Source organism: Equus quagga, chromosome 8, assembly GCF_021613505.1.
Source record: "Equus quagga isolate Etosha38 chromosome 8, UCLA_HA_Equagga_1.0, whole genome shotgun sequence".
Classification (NCBI taxonomy): domain Eukaryota; kingdom Metazoa; phylum Chordata; class Mammalia; order Perissodactyla; family Equidae; genus Equus; species Equus quagga.
The window spans coordinates 89,560,348-89,579,717 of record NC_060274.1 but is presented as its reverse complement, the minus strand read 5'-3'; the positions used below and the strand labels follow the sequence as shown (position 1 = coordinate 89,579,717).

At 38.9% G+C, this 19,370-nt stretch overlaps 1 protein-coding gene across 1 annotated transcript in view; it reads left to right on the top strand.

The window, feature by feature from the left end:
- The window catches only part of DPY19L2 (dpy-19 like 2), a 101,568-nt gene extending 99,167 nt beyond the window's left edge, over nucleotides 1-2,401 (top strand). Inside the window, exon 22 of the mRNA XM_046668935.1 lies at nucleotides 2,245-2,401. Coding sequence (XP_046524891.1) covers nucleotides 2,245-2,401 — 157 coding nt within the window. The remainder of the gene's footprint in view (nucleotides 1-2,244) is intronic.
- The last annotated feature ends 16,969 nt before the right edge of the window (nucleotides 2,402-19,370 follow it).

The window sequence follows — 19,370 nt, the reverse complement described above, 5'->3', positions numbered from 1 at the left end:
TGTGAAATGGCATAATATTTGCATGTAACCTACGCACATCCTCTCATATACTTTAAATCATCTGTAGATTACTTATAATACCTAATACAATGTAAATGTTCTATAAATAGTTGTTATACTATATTGTTTAGGGAATAATGACAGAAAAAAGTTGTACATGTTCAGTACAGACGCAAGCATCATAGGCCTTTTGATCCGTGATTGGTTGAATCCATGGATGCAAAACCGGATATGGAGGGCCAGCTGTACTGAAGGAAAGAAAAATAAATCAATAATTCTATACTCAATGAAACTATGAACTATCTTGTTAAAATTAAGGCTGACTGGGGCCGGCCCCATGGCCGAGTGGTTAAGTTCGTGCGCTCTGCTGCAGCGGCCCAGGGTTTCGCCGGTTCAGATCCTGGGTGCGGACATGGCACCGCTCGTCAGGCCACGTTGAGGTGGCATCCCACATGCCACAACTAGAAGGACCTGCAACTAAGATATACAACTATCTACTGGGGGGGATTTGGGGAGATAAAGCCGAAAAAAAAAAAGATTGGCAACAGTTGTTAGCTCAGGTGCCAGTCTTTAAAAACAAAAAAAAAAAGGCTGATAAAGACACTAAAATCAATAAAATCTAAGATAATTTGTTGCTAAAAGACCTACACTTCAAGATGGAACAAAAGTCTTCTGGCTGATGGAAATGGATACCAGACAGTAACTCAGATATACAGGATATACTGAAATGCGCTGGAAATGGTAAATTGGTAGATAAATATTAATCACATTAAATATACATATATATTTTTTCTTCTCTGAAAAATTTTAAGACAGGACTGTGTAAAGAAAAGATGATACCATTGTATTTTTGAGTTTATAATGTAAATAGATTGAATATGCATGACACTAATAGCACAAGAAAGGGGAGTAAAATGCAAATAAAAGGTATGATTTGCTGGAAATAATTCATTTTAATGTTAAGTAAATTGTGATACCATAAAGACGTCTATTGTAATCCCTAGAGCAACTACTAAAAAAGAAGAGTACAAAAAAATAATTAATAAGCCAATAGATGAATTGAATGGTATAATAACTTTTTGCTTGACATAAAAGAAATCAAGAAAGAGAAACAGATGATCAAAAAAGAGATAAAACAAATGGAAGAAAAAAGAAAAATGGCAAGCCTAAATCAAACCATATCAGTTTTTGCAAGTGCGAATGGGGACTAAACACTCCAGTCAAAAGGCAGAGACTGGCAGACTGAATACAAAGCAAAACCCAACTGTGTGCTGCCTCTAAGAGATGCGTTTTAAATACAAATACACTGAAGGAAAGGCTGAAGGAAAAAGGATGAAAATGTTACCATGTGAGTAACATATGAAAGCTGGAGTGGATATATAGTAGTATCTAGCATATTCTAGAAAAGGCAAAATGATAGTGCAGAATAATCAGTGGTTGTCTTGGTGATGTTTTGGGGAGGGGTTGTCTACAAAAGGTGCAAGAGAACTTGGCGTGCTGGAAATTTTCTGTATTAAACGATTATGGTGGTGCTTACATGCCTATACACGTCTGGCCATACTCACTAAACTTTACACATAAAATGGGTGAATTTTATTGTACAAAAAATATACCTCAATATAGCTATTAAAAAAAAAAGAAACAAATTCTGCCTGACTTCTTCCCTTTAATGACTCTCATGCAGGGTTATTTTCTGAGAAATATTATCTCATTTGGTCCAATCGTTGAGCCACCCAAGGCGGGAGAGGGTTGAGGAGAACAGACTTGGCATAAGAGCTTCCCTTCCCTGCCTTGGACTTTATGTTTTCATGCTAATCCAAGTCAGGTTAAGCCTAAAAATATGAAATTCAACAGGAATTAGATTATCTTTCCTCTAATTTTTCTCATTCTGTTACTAATGTGCCTTATGTTTGGATGGCGATATCATGTATAAAATATATTTATTTAGAGTTCATTTTGAAAATAAATGTTTAAGTATATATTTCTGAATGTATTTTGAACCTTTATTATTAGGTTCAATAATATATTGGTGATTTGGTTAAGTGGGATGTGAAAATGCAACATACTTAATTCATTTTTATTATCCCTAAATGTTGAACTTACGTTCGTTGAAGTGATGCTTTAAAATCTTTAATTTACTAAATTAGTCTCTAAAAATCTAGGAGAAATTTTATAATTTATATATTTCCTCTAGATATGAATGCATTTTTAATATGGATATATATGTGCCTGTTTTATTTTCAGGCCTGGTTGCAGTATGCTTGAAATTTGGGATGTGGAAGACCCTTCCAACGCAGCTAACCCTCCCTTATGTAGCATCTTGCTCAAGGATGCAAGACCTTACTTCACCACAGTGTTTCAGAATAGTATGTACAGAGTATTAAAGGTCAACTTAGAATGAGACTACCCATTACACTGTGGTGGAAAGAAGCATGTCAAAAACAATCACTTTTGGCTTAGTTACACTAATAAAAATCGCAAGCTTTAATAAGAGACCCTTAAAAAGAAGATAATAAAAATGATTTAAAGTTTTTTTGATTAATAAAAGGTAAATTATTTCATTGTTTTCCATTGAATGTCAACCTTGTCATTTAAATGATTAAGTCATTTCATACTGCATAAGCAAATGTTCATCTTAAAGTTTGAAAGAAAAATGTATGTAAAAGAACAATGAAATCTAATAAATCAAAGATATGTAAGTCATTTTGTATCCAGCTAGGTGAACTGCTTCCGATTTTCTCTAGTACCAGGATGTGCCAGCTCAAACTCTTTAAACCATTTGGAATGGACTAGTACAGTTTCTGAAATAACACTTTCTTAAGATCCTGATACTGATCACAGCTTCTTTACCTCTGTGAGGAAATTTGCTTGTAACCATGTCTCCATTAAGTTTGTTTTTGCTTTTACTAGCCCTCAGGAAAGATCTTTAAGCTTTTAATAATTTTTTTTTATCATTTCAATTTAAGTATTTTTAAAAACAGCTTACTTTGTAATGTTTTGAATCTCTTGAAATTTATTTACCCAACCAGATAAGTATTTTTCACTGATTATTTCTCAACCTAAGTCCAACAGGTTATTAATCTGTCTTTAGAACCCAGTGGTTTTTCTTTTAATATCCAGATAGACTAAAAATTGCTATGGTATGCAACCAAATTTTGGGGTTAAATATAATCAGAAAAGAAAATGTAGTTAAATTTATCAAGTGAGATTTTAACATTCTTAGATCTGAATGAAGCAAAGGCATTTTCATCTTGATCGCCCAGTAGCTCATTGGAGTAGTCTTTCTGTCTAGTCACCATCTTTTATAATAACATATTTTTACGTCCTCATTTGTTTTTGTTTTTGGATGAGGAAGGTGATGTTTTGTAAATTCTCTCCTCTAATACAAAACCTACCCAACAATAATGCTTTGAAAAATGGTAAATAGTTATCTTGAATATACTGTTACCTAAATGCACAGATAAACACTCTTTTTCTCTGCTTGGTAGATATTAAATATGCCACAGCTATAGTATTTTAATATGCATCTACTTTAAATGAATAATCTTGGAGTTTTTGTAATTTGCTTATGTTCTTGGCTTTCTATACTTGAAATAATAAAATAACTAAATTCCATGGATTAGTTCACTTACAGTAGGTAGGAGATTGTATACAGGAAAACCAATAAAATTATTCTTCAACTTTTATGGTTGTAAAATATTTTAATACAAGATATAAAACAGCTAAGAAAGCATGTCCACATTTTATTTATATTGGCATTTTCAAATAATTTGTTTTGGTGTAAGTATGGAGCAAGGAAGGAAAGGAGATACATCATTCATAAAAATTAAAATATGTTTTCAATGATATTTTCATAGGAAATATCTTAAATGGGTAGGATTTTTTTAAAAAAAAAGCTGTAATAGCAAATAAAATATTCAATACAACTATATTTACATGGGTTTATATATAGGAAAACCAGTAAAATTATTTTCAACCTTTATAGTTCTAGAATATTTTAATACAGATACAAAGCAGCTAAGAAAGTATGCCACATTTTATGTACTTTAGCATTTTCAAATAATTCATTTGATGTAAGTGCAGGGCAAAGAATGAAAAGAGACGTAACATGTAACATTCATAAAGTAACACATTTTGTATGGTGTTTTCATAGGAAACATTAAAGAAGTTGATAGAATTCAACAACAAAAAAAGAAACAAATTGTATTAAATAAAATGTTCCATACAAATATGATGTATTAATATGGATTTATGTTATTTTCTTGTACTATGTATGTTTAAAATTAAAAGAGCCCTTGAAGATCCTCCATGTGTTTATCTTTTTGCATCCTTTGTCAAGCATACATTTTGAAATTGAAATAGCTCTGATATGAAGGTAGAAATCGTAGGTTCCTGGATTTGTTAACCATATTTCATTGGCAATGATCTATCTTAACCATTTTAAAGCAATTCTGCAGAGTCTCATACAGAAGGCAGTGTACTGTGATGGAAATAGTGTGAGCTTTGTAACCAAGTGGATCCAAGTTTGAATCCTGGCACTTCCATTTACTAGATGTATTACCTGCCATCCAGTCAGAAGATGTTTATTGAGCACTTACTGTATGCCAGGCACAGCGCTAAGCTTGGTCATGTTACTTGACTCTCTGAGCTTCAGTTTCTTCACCTGTAAATCAGAACTTACATTACCTACTTGGCAGGGTCATGATGAGGATTTGTGAGATGTAGTTACAGTGCTTGGCACCTAGACACTCAACAGATGTTAATTCCATTTGCCCCCTCACCCCTCCCAGTGAATAACCAGCTCAGTAGTATTAATTTATATGGTAGCTTATCTCATCTCAGAATTCCAAGTAGTCTTATCTTTATTTTGTGTCAATACATAGGAATACTGAACTACAGCTTACTTTTATACACAGTATGCTCTTGGCTTCTTGCCTGCATATATTTTATTTTGAAATGTGAAAACTATGCTTGACAGCTGTGGGTTGAGTGATGGGTAGATTTTTCTTCAGTGCAGCGAAGTGTTCTTAGTTTCCTATGGTATTTCATATTTTTGCACATTTATTTGAAACCATGGCTAGAAGTGAGTTGTACACAAGCTACAGCAATCTCCTCCATCACCCAGTTGTTACAAGCTGAGGTAGCCTCAATGAATAATATGTGTCCTACTCTTGCTGCTAACAGACACCACCTCAAAAATCATTGAGTACTTTTCATATTAATTTTAATAAAATTATGTTTACATTTTGTATGTTTCTATTATATGAGCAATACAAGCTCACTGTGGAAAATTAGTTTTGAAAGAAACAGGAAATTTGAAAGAAGGGGAAAAGATTAACAGGTAGTATTAACATCTCATTGTTTTCTTCCAACCTTACTTTTAAGCATGAATTCTTTGCTTCTTTTAACATAGTTTAATCAGTTTTAAGGTTTGTTCTTCATGTAGTAAATATGGAAATGTATATAATGGCTCCAAAACATCCTATTTTGTGTCTGTATTCTGTGTATATATATATATAAACATATATCTTAATCATTGATAAGCTATTTCCATTTTTGCTATGGCATGTATGTATATATAGAACACTGCAATGAATATCTTAGTGCATTAAGATTTTTTTTTAATTTTCAAATTATTTCCTTAAGATAGATTCCATAAAGTAAAATTTCAGTAAAAGAATGTGGACACCCTTAAAGCATTCAGTGCAGTTTGCCTCAGTTTGTCTCTGCAAAAGGATGGTGTGCACCAGCAAAAGTCAGTGTATGACAATGCTCTTTTCACAACACTCTCAGTAGCATTGGTTAGCCTTATTAAGAATATTTTTTGCCAATTTGGACACTCAAAATGGAATGCATTATTATTTTTACATTTATTCCATGGTTTGTGAGGCTGGGTACCTATTCACGTTTGTTGAATGTTTGCATTTCCTCTTGGGCATCGCCTCTTCACATCCATCACTTTTATGTAGCCAGCCGAGCACTAAGATTGTCTGGTTACAGATACTCATTGTTAGGAAGTCTGTCAGTCAGTGTTTAGTCACGTTGATAAAGATGCCATATGAGTTTGTATATTCCTACTACTCTGTAGGCTGGGGAGTATGCTTCAGGCTCTAAAATAGTTTAGAATTTACTTTGTACCATATTAAGTATGTAATATTTAGTGTTAAATATCAAGTTTAAAAATTTCAATGCCTCAGCTGTTTAAGGATTCAGTGATCATAATTTCATGGTCGGACACAATCACCTTTGTAAATTATGTATAAAATTTCTTAAGCCATTATTAATCTAATCTGGACTGCCTTTCATAGGCTGTAGAAAGCAAATTATTGAATTTTCAACAGTTTTTGGCCTCATGTGAACTAGTGGAGCTTTATGTCCATCATTGTCCAGTAAAAACTCCCTGTATTCTTATTTCTTAGACAGTGTATTCTCCAGAGCTCTGTTCACATTCTTTGATAAACCCATTGAGTCTCCTCCAAAGAGGTGGGAGTAGAAAAGGGAGAAGAAAAATCTCTCTGAGAATTTTTAACCGTGAGAAATCAAAGGAACATTTGAAAAGAACAGGTAGGTACATAACTTCATGCACAAAGATCAAATTAAGACAGATCAAAGACTTAAATGAGAAAGGCAGAACTTTAAAACTTTTAGAAGAAAATAGGGAAATGCAAATTAAAACCCCATGACATTGTAGAAGCCTGATAATCATAAGAATTGGTGAGAACAGGGAGCAACAAGAACACTCATGAAATTGTAGTAGGAGTGTAAATTGGTACAGCCACTTTGGGAAACAATTTATTACCTAATAAATTTTAAAGTATGTAGTCGTTGCCACCAACAGTTCCACCCTATAGAAATGTCTATATAAATACGCCAGGGGAAACAGAAGAACGTTCATGCAAATATTATTTGTTCCTGGAGGTGTGGAGAGCTGGAAACAATCTAAAGGGCCACCAATAGAATGGATAGAATGAAGTATGTCCATACAATGGAATATTGCAGAGGAGCGAAAATGATCTTCATGTATCATCAGGAATGAATCTCAAGTATAATGTTAAGAATAAAAACCTGTTATCCAAGGTAGTATGTGTGTATGTGTGTGTATGTGCAAATATATTTGCCGTTTAGATACAGCCTAAAAACAACATTATTAGGAGATATATGTGTGGCAGAACAATAAAAGCCTAGGCATAATTAATATGAAATTTAGACTGGTGAAGACTAAGGGAGAATGCAGTCCAGGAGGGACCCTGGGTGTTTCAGCCTTCCTGTTCCATTTCTTAACTGAGTGTTAAGTACATTACTGTTTGCTTTATAATTCTTTAAGATGTACATGTACTTTGTAATGTTTAACATATTTTATACCCTTCGAAGTAGGGCTTTCATACCACAGCGGTCGTTCTTAAACCTCAGATTCTTTCAGTGGCTCCACGGTGCTTAAACAAGCATCGGGAGTTGTTCTGACGACAGGTCCAGCCAGTCACACAACTTGTCCGATTGTAAACTTTGTTGAGCTTCCATAGTTGCAACATTTGTGCAACTAGTTTCTTCAAATGGCAGATGATGAGACAGCGTCTTTATTGAATAGCACAAAATGGATAGAAAGAGTGATTTTTTTAAATTTTGTCTTATTTTAAGTTTTTTTCTATGAAAGTAATTCATATTCTTGAAGGGAAAGTAGGGAAATCCTGGAGAGTACTGAAAGGAAAATACACGATCTTTCAGGAGGAGAACAGCTTCTAAAGATTACCACATCATGGTGCATAGGACTTGGAAGAAAGACCTCATTCATAGAAATTGTATTGCAATTCACAATAACTGATTCTTTTTTGTTCATAAGTCAAGATGTGCAATATAATGTGGCTTCTTCATGGCCTTAAAATAGCCGCCATATGATGAGAATTCTGTTTTTGCAACCCAGCACACCAATGTATTTGATGGCTTTGTGTATCACACACTCATGTTCTATAATGTATAGGAAAAATACAAATGAAAATCGTTTTTATTTTTTAAAAAGGTCAAGATTTTTGTTACCCAACTTTCAACAGTACATTGATTAGAACTTCAAATTACTCTCCCTGTTTCTCTTGAATTGTGTTAAATTGCTTTTTCATCTCTTCCTGTGATGAACTACAAAGATTAGGAAAAATACAAAATATACCTACTTAATATTAACACATGATCCATAAAGAGATTTTTTTTCAAAAGGGCAAAATTTCTAGCATGGATTTCAGTAATTTTCAATCGGCAACATTGCTTTTCTTTGAAATGAGATCTAAAAAAGGATTAATAATCGATATTTAATACTCTTTGTATGCCCTGCAGCTCTTAAGAGTCCTTTCTTTGTTCTGTTAAAAATGCATTGTCGGGGCTGGCCCCGTGGCCGAGTGGTTAAGTTCGCGCACTCTGCTGCAGGCGGTCCAGTGTTTCGTTGGTTCGAATCCTGGGCGCGGACATGGCACTGCTCATCAAACCACGCTGAGGCAGTGTCCCACATGCCACAACTAGAAGGACCCACAATGAACAATATACAACTATGTACCGGGGGGCTTTGGGGAGAAAAAGGAAAAAAATTAAATCTTTAAAAACAAATTAAAAAAAAAATGCATTGTCTGCCTACTGTATAGATATAATGTGCAAATGTCCACAAACACTTTAAAGGCACTCTCCATTTTGTAAGAAGTTAGTGGGTGATAATCACTCTGTGATCAATGCCGGGACACAACAGAAAGAACACTTGAGCAGACCATGTCACTTCTCATAAGACTTTCTAGTGGAGATGCTGCTTGGTCTGTGTCTTAAAGCAAAGGTAGGAACTAACCAACCAAATGGGGCAGGGAAAGGGAGGCATCTTTCCAGGGAGAGGGAGCAGCACGTGCAACAACACAGCACCACTGAGGTGGGTGGCTAGATCTGGAAGCTGCATTTGGGTTCAGTGGAAGCATGTGCGTGTTGAGGTACTTACTATAAGCTGGAGAGAGCAACAAGTAGATCATGCAAGTAGCAGGGTCTAAAGGAAGATAGACCTCTGGAGTGGGAAGACAGTACACGTCCTTCCTCTCCAATCCATTCACTCTCGGGCTCTATTTCTTCATCTGTAAACTGGTTAAAATTCCTTCCTCACAGAATTGTGAGGATCAAACAAGCTATTCCAGGTAGAAGTGCATTATGGAAGTGCATCACTACACGTGGGATCCATCTTAACACTTCCGACAACATTGAGTCCACTTTGAATTGGATGTTAACAAAAGGAAGTTCTAAGAGGTATTAATAATCCAAAAGAGCAAATAGCCAGATCATTTATATTTGACTTTGAATTATGTTAGGGGAGGTTTTCCAGATACTGACTTCCTTATTTATGCTTGCCTGAGATTAAAATTTATTTGTATCCTTTGACACATATAGACAATGGCCTTTATTTTTAAAACTCCATAAAAGAACTGCATATAATTCATATATAGATATTGAGATTATTCAAATGAAGCTTCAAAGCTCCTTCCTGGAATCTTCTCGATTGAGCCATGACCCAAGAATCTAGGAATTAACGTCTATACAAAACAGCACCTCAGCTACTGGAAAAGAAATAGCCTGTTCACACAGCTTCGCCAGAGAGACCTAAGGAATACAAAGGAGATCTTAACACGAGTAGTTATTTTTTTAACTAGGGTGGTGTGGCAGCCACAAAGGCGCATCACTACTCGGATCTTCTTCCAAGAAAGAACTAACTGCTCAGCTGCAGTTACCTGACAGCTTCCAACCGCAGCACCTTCCGCATCTGTGGTAGCATCCAAGCCGAGGTCACACTCTTCCTAGGCAGTCCCCAGCCAAAGACAGCATGGTGAGTACCAGGGCCTGGCCATTTCTTCCCAATGCTGCACTTCTCAAACAGGCTACCTTTCCTTTGGAGCTCCTCATGGAGTAAGCCAGATCTCCCTTGTGGCTGGAGGCTCTCCCTGCTTGCTCCTCCTTTCCCAGATATCAGATCGGCCTCATGACCTGAATTCTTCCTCACCCAGTCCTGCGTCGTCCTCCTCTAACAGCTGATACCCCTTCCAATATGCCTCTTACCCTCCTTACTCCATCCATCTCAGCATCTGCTTCCTGCAGAACCTGAACTAACCTAGGCAGATTGTCAATGCAAATCACAAGCAGAGCAAGTCCAGGCTTTTGTTTCTGTCTGTCGGGGAGTCTGGAGAGATTCTGCTGTTCCCTGTGTATGTGGGGCTTAGCAATACAAAAAACCTGACTGCCTGCAGGAAAACATAGTTTCACTCTTTCACCCATCCTAAGTTCCCATACCACTCAGAGATAGTGCCACGAAGGAAGTTCCTCTCTTTTTAGAACCTTACTGGGTCCCCACGGTAATCCCTATGAGGCTTTAATACACTAAGTAGCCTTTGTCAGGAGAGGGGACTGTGTACCCATGAGATGCCTATCCTTTCTTACAGTTCCAGCCCCTCGTCAATTTCAGAGTTCCCAGAATGGAGAAAAGTCCTGTGTGAACAGTAGAGCCCAGGCATTCAAACCATTGAGGGACAGTGAATACACACTGTACACTTTCATGAAGAGGTAAACACTGAGATTGGTCACAAAATTACGCTAGCCAAGTCCAGTTATTTTAAATGAACAATTGGGCTTTTTAGACTCTCTTTACAATATTGTGAAAAGCAAAACTATCTTAACCTGAAATATAGTGCCCCATACCTAACAAGATGACTTACGGTATTATAAAAACTGGATTAATTCCTTTTAAAGTAAGTAGGAAGAAATGCCCACTGAAAAAGTTATAGTGCGCAAAATGTTTATTTTATATATACTTAGTGCCATCTGCTGGCTGTAAAATATTATAACATTTGTCATGAAATACCTACAAAAAGTGTTAAGGAGCTAGTTTGCCTATGTTTTAATAGAAAATGGGAAAAATCCAGGGAAAAACAAAGAGAACCTAAGGAGAAGAACTACACTTTTTTCAGTTGTGATTATCTCTGCAGAGAGTAGAAAAACAGTCATTCCTGGCTCTTCTCTCCCTCCCCACCACATATCTACCAGTTCTTCCGTCTCACTCCCTTTTCCGTCTGTGCCTTAGAAGGTTCTCTCGCTCTGATCCCTGCCTCTCTGTCCAGGATCACTGACACTCCCAGCACACTTCTCACTTCAGCAACAATGAACTGCCTGAAATCTTCAGCACCTCTTTTTCCTGCCTGTGCTCACACCATCCCCTCAGTCTACTAAGGTCTTACCTGTCCTCCTCTTACTTCTTCTCCTTGCCCATCCTTCATGTCTCTGCTCAGAAGTGCCCTCCTCCCAGAAGCTGGTCCTGACCATTCCCTCGTGGTCTACTAACGCCACTCTACCTGCCCTGTTGTCTGATCATTTACAAATTAGCTGTTTACCTTTGAGAGTCTCCTACTGAGCTGTGTGCCACTTCAACACAGGGTTTGTGTCTTATTTTATTTCTGTTTTCCACCCATCACAGTACCTGGAACATGGTGGTGCTCAGCAAATATTACATGAAGGAATAATGTGGAAAATAACTGGATAAAGTATAGGAAAATATTAAAGAGAGGGTGGTTGGTGATACTTTTGGGCAATTTTAACTGTTTACTATCCCTACTATATGGCTAAATTATCCCCAAAATAGATCAAAGACATCTGCCCTGTGAAGAATGGGAAGCGATGGAAAATTCTTAGTAGAAATGTGGCCTGAATGTATGGCAGCCAGTATTTAAGAAGATTAATCTGTGATGAGAGGAAGGATGGTGCAAAGGGATGAAGTGCTAGAGACAAGGGTACAAGGTAAGAAGTTTCTCGTTGTCTGGTGCCTGGCCCCAGGGGGATTAGGGCAGGTGGGTAATGGCCCAGAACGTGAGAGCACAGAAAAAAGGTAGTTGGGGGTATGAGCTCTGGATTGGTTAGTTTGCCTATGAAAGGTGTTCTTGTGTTGTTTACTATCTCTAGGAATTAGCAAACCCTGGGAGGGGTAGCCCCTTCTGGGTCAGCAAGTCCCCAGGGGTCAAAGCATCAAAATACAGAAAATAAAAATCATGGTTAATAACACTGTCTTTACCACTGCTCCTTCTCTCACCAGCTACATAAGACACTTACTTAACCGAGTTAAACTGGATTGAATTTGGGCTCTAAGTAAGTTATTTAAAAACCACCAACTTAAGCTTCTGGAGTGCCTACCCTGAAAAAACATTGAACGGGAACTTGCTTCCTTTTCCAGTGATGGAGCACATCTGCTGCTAGACAGGCTATTTGCCACCCATTTTACTTCCGCTTTTTAACAATAAATATTTTCATTATTTCATCTATCTCCTAAAGTTTCTTATGGAGCTAGACTTCTCTGGGACTCCAGCATTCACCTATTTCTCACCTGAATCTAAAAGCTTCAGTCTTTTTGACTTTTCTGTGTGTTTTAAAGGGCTTCTCTTTTCTCCTCCCCCTGAAATAAAAGTGTCAGTGCTCACGAGTCAGACACAAATCAGGGCTTGTTAGAGCCAAAAACCCTTAGAGATCAACTAGAGGGAGGTGCCTGCAGGACAGGTGTTCCCTGACGGCAAGAGAAGTAACCGCGAACAGAAAAGATGGGCACCCGCCAGGGAAGAGCGGATTCCATCAGACCAGTATTCTAACATGCTTGGTTACCTTGTTTCTTTTAATCTCAAGACTCCATTGATTGCCTTTATTTGCCGAGTTCTAGTTCTCCATGGAAGCCATGCCTGTGGGACCTGTTTGAATATACAAATTCATTGTGAAAACATTGACCAAGTACCTGTGAGAAGCCGGGCATTGAGCTAGGTCTTGGGCATGCAAAGAAATGGCATTCCTCTTAAGGCATGTTTTGTACCCTTAAGGAAAATGAAGTTAGTAGAGAGTAAAAGGTACTAAAATGTCGTAGATCCTGCAATGGGAGCCTTTATCAGTATAGTGGAGACCTACAAGGGGAAACAGAAATTTCTTTCTAGTCTCATCTCCCATGCTCACCTGTACAGATTAAATCAGAAGACTCTGCTCTATTTTCTGAGTATGTCCACATTTTGGCTCATACTATTCTCTCCCTATTTTCTCCAACCTCTTCACTACCAAAATCCTACTCACATTTGAAGGTCCAGCTCAAATCTTTCCACTTCGAAGCCTTTCTTGAGCACTTAACGTGAACTCTCCCCTGAACCACTGTGACACTTTTTGTTCCACACACAACACATTTGACGTTTTACTAGCTGTACTTTACATTAACTTTATATGATTTATCACTGGAACTAAATCCTCAGAGACCCAAGATCATAATAAGTTCCTAACATTGACTATGCTTTTGCCCCTGAGAACCCATTTCCACACAAAGGAAGATGACAGACAAAATTGGCTAGAACACAGGGCAGTGAAATGAAACAGAAAGACTACCCCTTGGGGAATGCCTATTGTATTAGTTTTCTAGGGCTGGCATAACAAAGTACCACAGCCTGGGTGGTCTAAACAACAGAAATTTATTTTCTTACAGTTCTGGAGGATAAAAGTCCAAGATCAAGGTGCTGGCAAAGTTGATTTCTTCTGAGGCCTCTCCCCTTGGCTTGCAGATGCCCATCTCTATACCTTTGTCTTCACACGGTTTTCCCTCTGTGTGTTTTGTATCCTAATCTCTTCTTCTTGTACAAGAAGTCATATTGGAATAGGGACCTCTCCAATGACCTCATTTTGCCTTAATTATCCTTTAAAGACCCTGTCTCCAAATTCAGTCACATTCTGAGGTACTAAGGGTTAGGAATCCAACATATGAATTTTGGGGGGACACAATTCAACCCATACACCTACTTAGCAGCTTTTCCATCTCAGAAAGTAAATGTGAACTAACTCAGATCCAAAGACAATAAAAACTTTATCATTGGTTACATCCACAAAACCATTGACCATAGTTTTAATAGTATGAGTATCTGTTCTAGACACAAAGATCATCAATTAAGTAGAGAAAAACAGAACATTCTACTTTAGAGTATCTAAACCATTCATCCCACTGTTTTAGTAGATAAGATGCATAACAACCAACATCCAGTCATTTGCTGAATAATACAAGATATTATAACTTACCTTTGAGTGAAGTTGTACTGGCAGAATTTATATTGTACAATTTTGTTCTCTTATGTGAATAAATTATAGGATCAGAAAATAAAAGGACAGGTCAGGCAGAGAAAAAGCAGGAAAAGTAATTCAGGTAGGACCAGTAATCCATGAATGACCATCAAGTTTAGGTGCAAGTAAAGAATAAATCTGAATGCGAGAGTTGGGCCACGGACTGGCTGTTTTAGCCACAGCCTCAGTGATGTGTGATTGAAGAAGGATGAGTCTGAAGAAGACTGGCAACCAGGCCAACAGTGATGAAGGAAATGGACAGGCAGATACTACTGTAATGATGATGATGATAATAATAATAATAATAATAAGCTGTCATTTATAGGGCTACTTTGTGCTAGGCATTTTATACATCATCTATTTAATCTTTAGAACAACTTAGTAATGTCGCCCTATAGATGAGAAAATTGGGTCTCAGAGATGTCAAGTGCCTTCCTAAGATTCCCCAAATAGAAAGGGGCAAGGCTGGAAATTAGATTCCAGTCTGTCTGATCCACTGATAACAATCAAACAAACAGCAAGCTGCCCTAGATGGATGTCATTTCCCTAAGGGGGAGACAGAACTGGAGGTCTAGAAAGTAAGAGACCCTGGAGTTGTCATTTTATACTGGGGCCAGGTGTTGGAGGAAATGAAGGACAAGGAATAGCTGGCTGAAAATAAAGGCATTGGCACTTCTGCAAGGGAAAATAAGATAGTAACCCTGTACGTAAAGAACTTGGGTTCCAAAGGTCCTCTCAAGAACTGTCTCAACAATTACTGACCAAGCAAAATACTCAGCTCTTTTTGTCTCCAACCTTCTTAGGGTTAGTGTCGGCCTGGGAGTGCAGGGCAGGGTTGAACTTGGGGATGGGGAACCAGTCTGCACTGGTGCCGCAGTGGAGAGGGAAAGGGAAGCAGGCAAACGGTCAGCGTGTAGATCCAGGCGCTCCAGCCCACAGCAGGATCCTGCTCTTTCTAGTCCCACAGTAAGAAGCTATTTAGTCGGGAGATGCAGAGACATCCACTGAGTCCCACAGCTCACAGCCCTGCAGCGGGCTCCCTGGCAAACCTGAGAGGATCCCACCTCCTCCTGAGGAAGATCAGGTTTCTGCTGCCCAGACTGCCGACCGGGATGCCCTGCTAGGTCTGCTCACGCGTAGGATGTGCATTAAGCAGAAGTCTATGTACAGGTTTTGAAGCATTTCCTGTTTGCTTGTTTACTGGCACTCATTTACTGGAACTTAAAATTCTCTGGAGGAAATCAAATTCCCATCTGAGGCAGTTTTGTGACAGTGTAAGGTGTGTGTGAGAGATTTGGTGTAGCTCCTGAGGGTGCAGAGCTGTTCCTGGTGATATGATGAATGTAGCATTCAGCCAGACGGGGCAGGCGCTCAATTTAGAACATGTGGGAGAATGACTGATGTGACATCTTGCTGAATCCTCTCTGATGCAAAGTTCCCCAAGTACGTAAAAGCCTTGGAAAATAACATGAAATTGCCTTGACTGCACTCATACAGCAGCAGAATGTAAATGCTTTTTTTTTTTTAACTAAAAAACATTTTTAAGGCTTTTGCTCCACAATAGGATGGAAATGATATGGCAGTGCAGGAGCACAGTGATGTCAGTGAAGTGTGGCACGCCATGCATTTGGTTGTTAATGCAATCAGAGACACAGAGGAAGTCAGAAGGCCTATTCTTAAATGATGTGTTAATGCAAAAGTAAAAATGAGTGACTTATAAATGTATATTGAGCAGTCTGCTCTGCAGCTGACAGAAACTGAGATCAGAACAGCCACTACGAGTTTGGGTTGACTGAGATTCTCCATTTCAATTTCTTCATGGCGATTAATAACTTTAGGTTGAATAGGAAGACATGCAGCTTCCCATGCTTTAGTTGACTTGTCCTGAAGTAGAGAAGATTCCATGTGACCACGCCTGCCAGCTCCAGGACACTGATGCTTGTGAAGTATTGACCCCCTCTCAGGGATTAGAGGGCTGGGGTTACAGGATAGTTCTCAGAGATATGTGACATATTATTATTATCAGATGTGTTTAAAAGACAAGAAAAATGCTGTCACTCATGCCAAGAATCTAAAAGGTCAATTTTAAGGCAAAGTCAGACAATTAAAAGAGAATGATCACATTTCTGCTATGTGCCAGAGACTGGAAGGAGCTCAGAAGACAGCAGTAAATTCTCTGCTGTCAAGAAACCTCAAGGAGGAGACAGACATAGATACCAACAATTACACTAAGTATTACAGATAATGGTGGTAGTTGTAGTAAGGTACGTTTCCAGAATGTGAACATAAAAATGGGTCACTGGATCATTATGTTTTATGGGAGTTTGAAGCTACCAATATACAAATAAGTTGCAGGTAGACCAATAGAGAATGGTCCCCCGACAAAGCTCTCAGCACCTCTCTGGCAAAAACAGAAGTCAGATTCTCACAGTGTCTCTGAAATTCCCACATATCCAGCATTCTTAACTGCCTTCCCAAAGAGGGAAGGACGGGGAGATGCAAGTTGTATATAGAATTCACTAACTGTTAGATGTTAAGTACTACTGAGACTGCCATTGCTGGCCGAGGAAGCTGCCTACAGCCTCTCTCTCTCACCAATTATAGATGAAAACCAATACAAAAAAACCAACGCCTTAAGGAACCTGAAAAGTAAAATCAACAGAAGATAAGCTGGAGACAGAAGTCAAAAATGGAAGAAAAACCAGTATTGGGGTGAGTATCTTGGGTTATTTTTCCTCTTTTATCTCACAGCTTTGACCTCAAAGTGCCCCAGTTACCATCTGTGTGCGGCGGGCACCGACATCAGAACTCTGAAAGAAACTTCCCTTTTCCACCATAGCAGGAAAGGGGGGCCCTGCGAGCTGAAAAGTAAGAGACGCAGCTCAAATTTTTCCTTTTTTTCTCCCACCTCTAACACGGGAGTGGCCGCAGTCTAGAACTGCGTGGAGTGGCTGTGGCATGAGCCTAAAGCTCTGAGGAAAAACTCAGTCTCTCTGGTCAGCCCATCCGGCAAAAGGGTGCCCTGTGGGCTAAAGAGTATGGAGGAAGTCACCATCAGTGTTTTGTCACTTTTTTCTCACCACTTTGCCCTGAAGACAGTGCCAGTCACATGGAATGGCGTAACAGAATGGTCCAAGTAAATTCCAAGAGGAACCCATTTTTCTGGCAAGAGGAACGTGGTACAGGTGCCCCTGGGAGCTGGCGAGTGAGGGAAATCCTGGAGAGATCAGACCTGGAGAAGGGATGCTCTAACTCTGTGTACAAACCGGCCATGTTCTAGGCTAGTGACCAAGCTACACATGCATGAAACATACCCCAAGTAACATGGCGGTCACTTTGAGACCTGACCCGGCAGTGAAACCCCTGTCCCACAGAACTTGTGATCTCTAGGTTGATTAGCTGCTAAAACAAACAAACAAACAAAAATCAACATTCTCCACAGTTTTTTTTTTTTGAGGAAAAAAAATCCAATAATCTCCAGAGGATTTTAACAGGACCCAGAGTCTCACAACATATCCAATTGTTTAGCATACAATCTAAACTTAGTTAACACAGAAAGAAGCAGGAAAATGTGATCAGTTCTCAGGGAAAATCTATCAACAGATGACAATACACTCCAAAACAGCAAAATGTGTGTTCTTTTAAAAGTGCTTATGTAGGCCATATTCTGGGCCGTTAAATAAACCTTAAAATTTTAAAAAATAATTGAAAGCATGCCAAGTCTGTTGGCAATCATAAGTAGGTATAACCACGACCGAATTAAAGGACAAAAAATCAAAAACAGAAAGATATCTGGAAAATACCCAAACATTTGGAAATTAACACAATTCTGAGTTATTAGTCAAAGAACAAGTTTTGAGGGAAATAATAAAATATTTTTAAATGAATAACAATGAAAAGACAACTTATAACAATTGCTTAGAAAAAAATTATAGCATTGCATGTATATTAAATATAATGTGTATATTAAAAACAAAACAAGTCTCACATCAAGAAACTAGAAAAGAGCAAACTAAATCCAAAACAAGCAGAAGGAAGGAAATAATAAAGATAAGAGCAAAAATCAATGAAAATGAAACTGGGAAAACAATAGACAAAGTCAATGGAAATATCAATAAAATGGATAAAGCTCCAGCTCAACCGAGAGAGAGGACAAAAACTACCAGTCTCAGAAATGAAAAAGAAGATTTCACCAGGAAGGCCACCAGGGGTCTCATGTCCTCAGGGAACTTAGGCCCCTTGGAGAAACTGGAGGTGATTCTCAGGATCTTGGACCTCAGGATGAAGAGACACATGCAAGGAGGAGCCATGGACAGTTACTGCAGACCCCAGAAAGGTGCCAGACTACCAAATGGGTGGAGCCTGGGTCTAGGGCCAGCTTACAGGCCATGTGGGAGGAACATGGTAGCCAGAACTGTGTTGCACTGAGTCAGGCTCAACCTAGCTCTTTTGTTGTTGTTGTTGTTATTTAGTTTATTTTTTTTGGTGAGGAAGATTGGCCCTGAGCTAAAATCTGTTGCCAATCTTCCTCTTTTTTTTAATCTCCCCAATGCCCAAGCCCCAGTACATGGTTGTATATCCTACTTGTAAGTCCTTCTAGTTCTTCTATGTGGGATGCCACCAAAGCATGGCTTGATGAGTGGTGTGTAGGGCCACGCCCAGGATCTGAACCTGTGAACCCTGGGCTGCTGAAGCAGAGTGCGCAAATTTAACCACTATGCTACCAGGCCAGCCCTAACAGCCTCACTCTTGAGGGAGTTCTAATAACTCTTACAACACCAGAGTAGTGACCAGTTATGAACAAAAATTCCCTCAGGGAACACAGAGACAGAGTCTCTGGGAAGCATGGACTGTTGATTCAGCCAGAGTCGGGTTCCAGGCCTGGATCCTGCCCACTGCAAAGGAGGCTGCCATCACTCTCTCTATAAAAGGGGAACCCTAACACAGCTGGGAGAGAAAGGGGCTGGACACAATGCCTGGCACTTGGTAGGTGCTCACTACATACTGGTTTCTTTCCATTCCCTGGAGAGGCCAGACTACCCAAGGTCATTTGATAGAATTGTCACTTTGGGGCAGAAAGAGCCTAATTTCAGCAGGAGCTGGGGAAAAGCTGTGGCAGCCACAGTGGCCAGTCCTTTGAGGAGGAGGGAGATGCATGAGGGGTCTCCCATAGAACAACCCTGAAGTGCGGGCCCCTGAGCCTAAGACACCAATGGCAGCCTGTTGGCACAGCAGAAGAGCCTCCT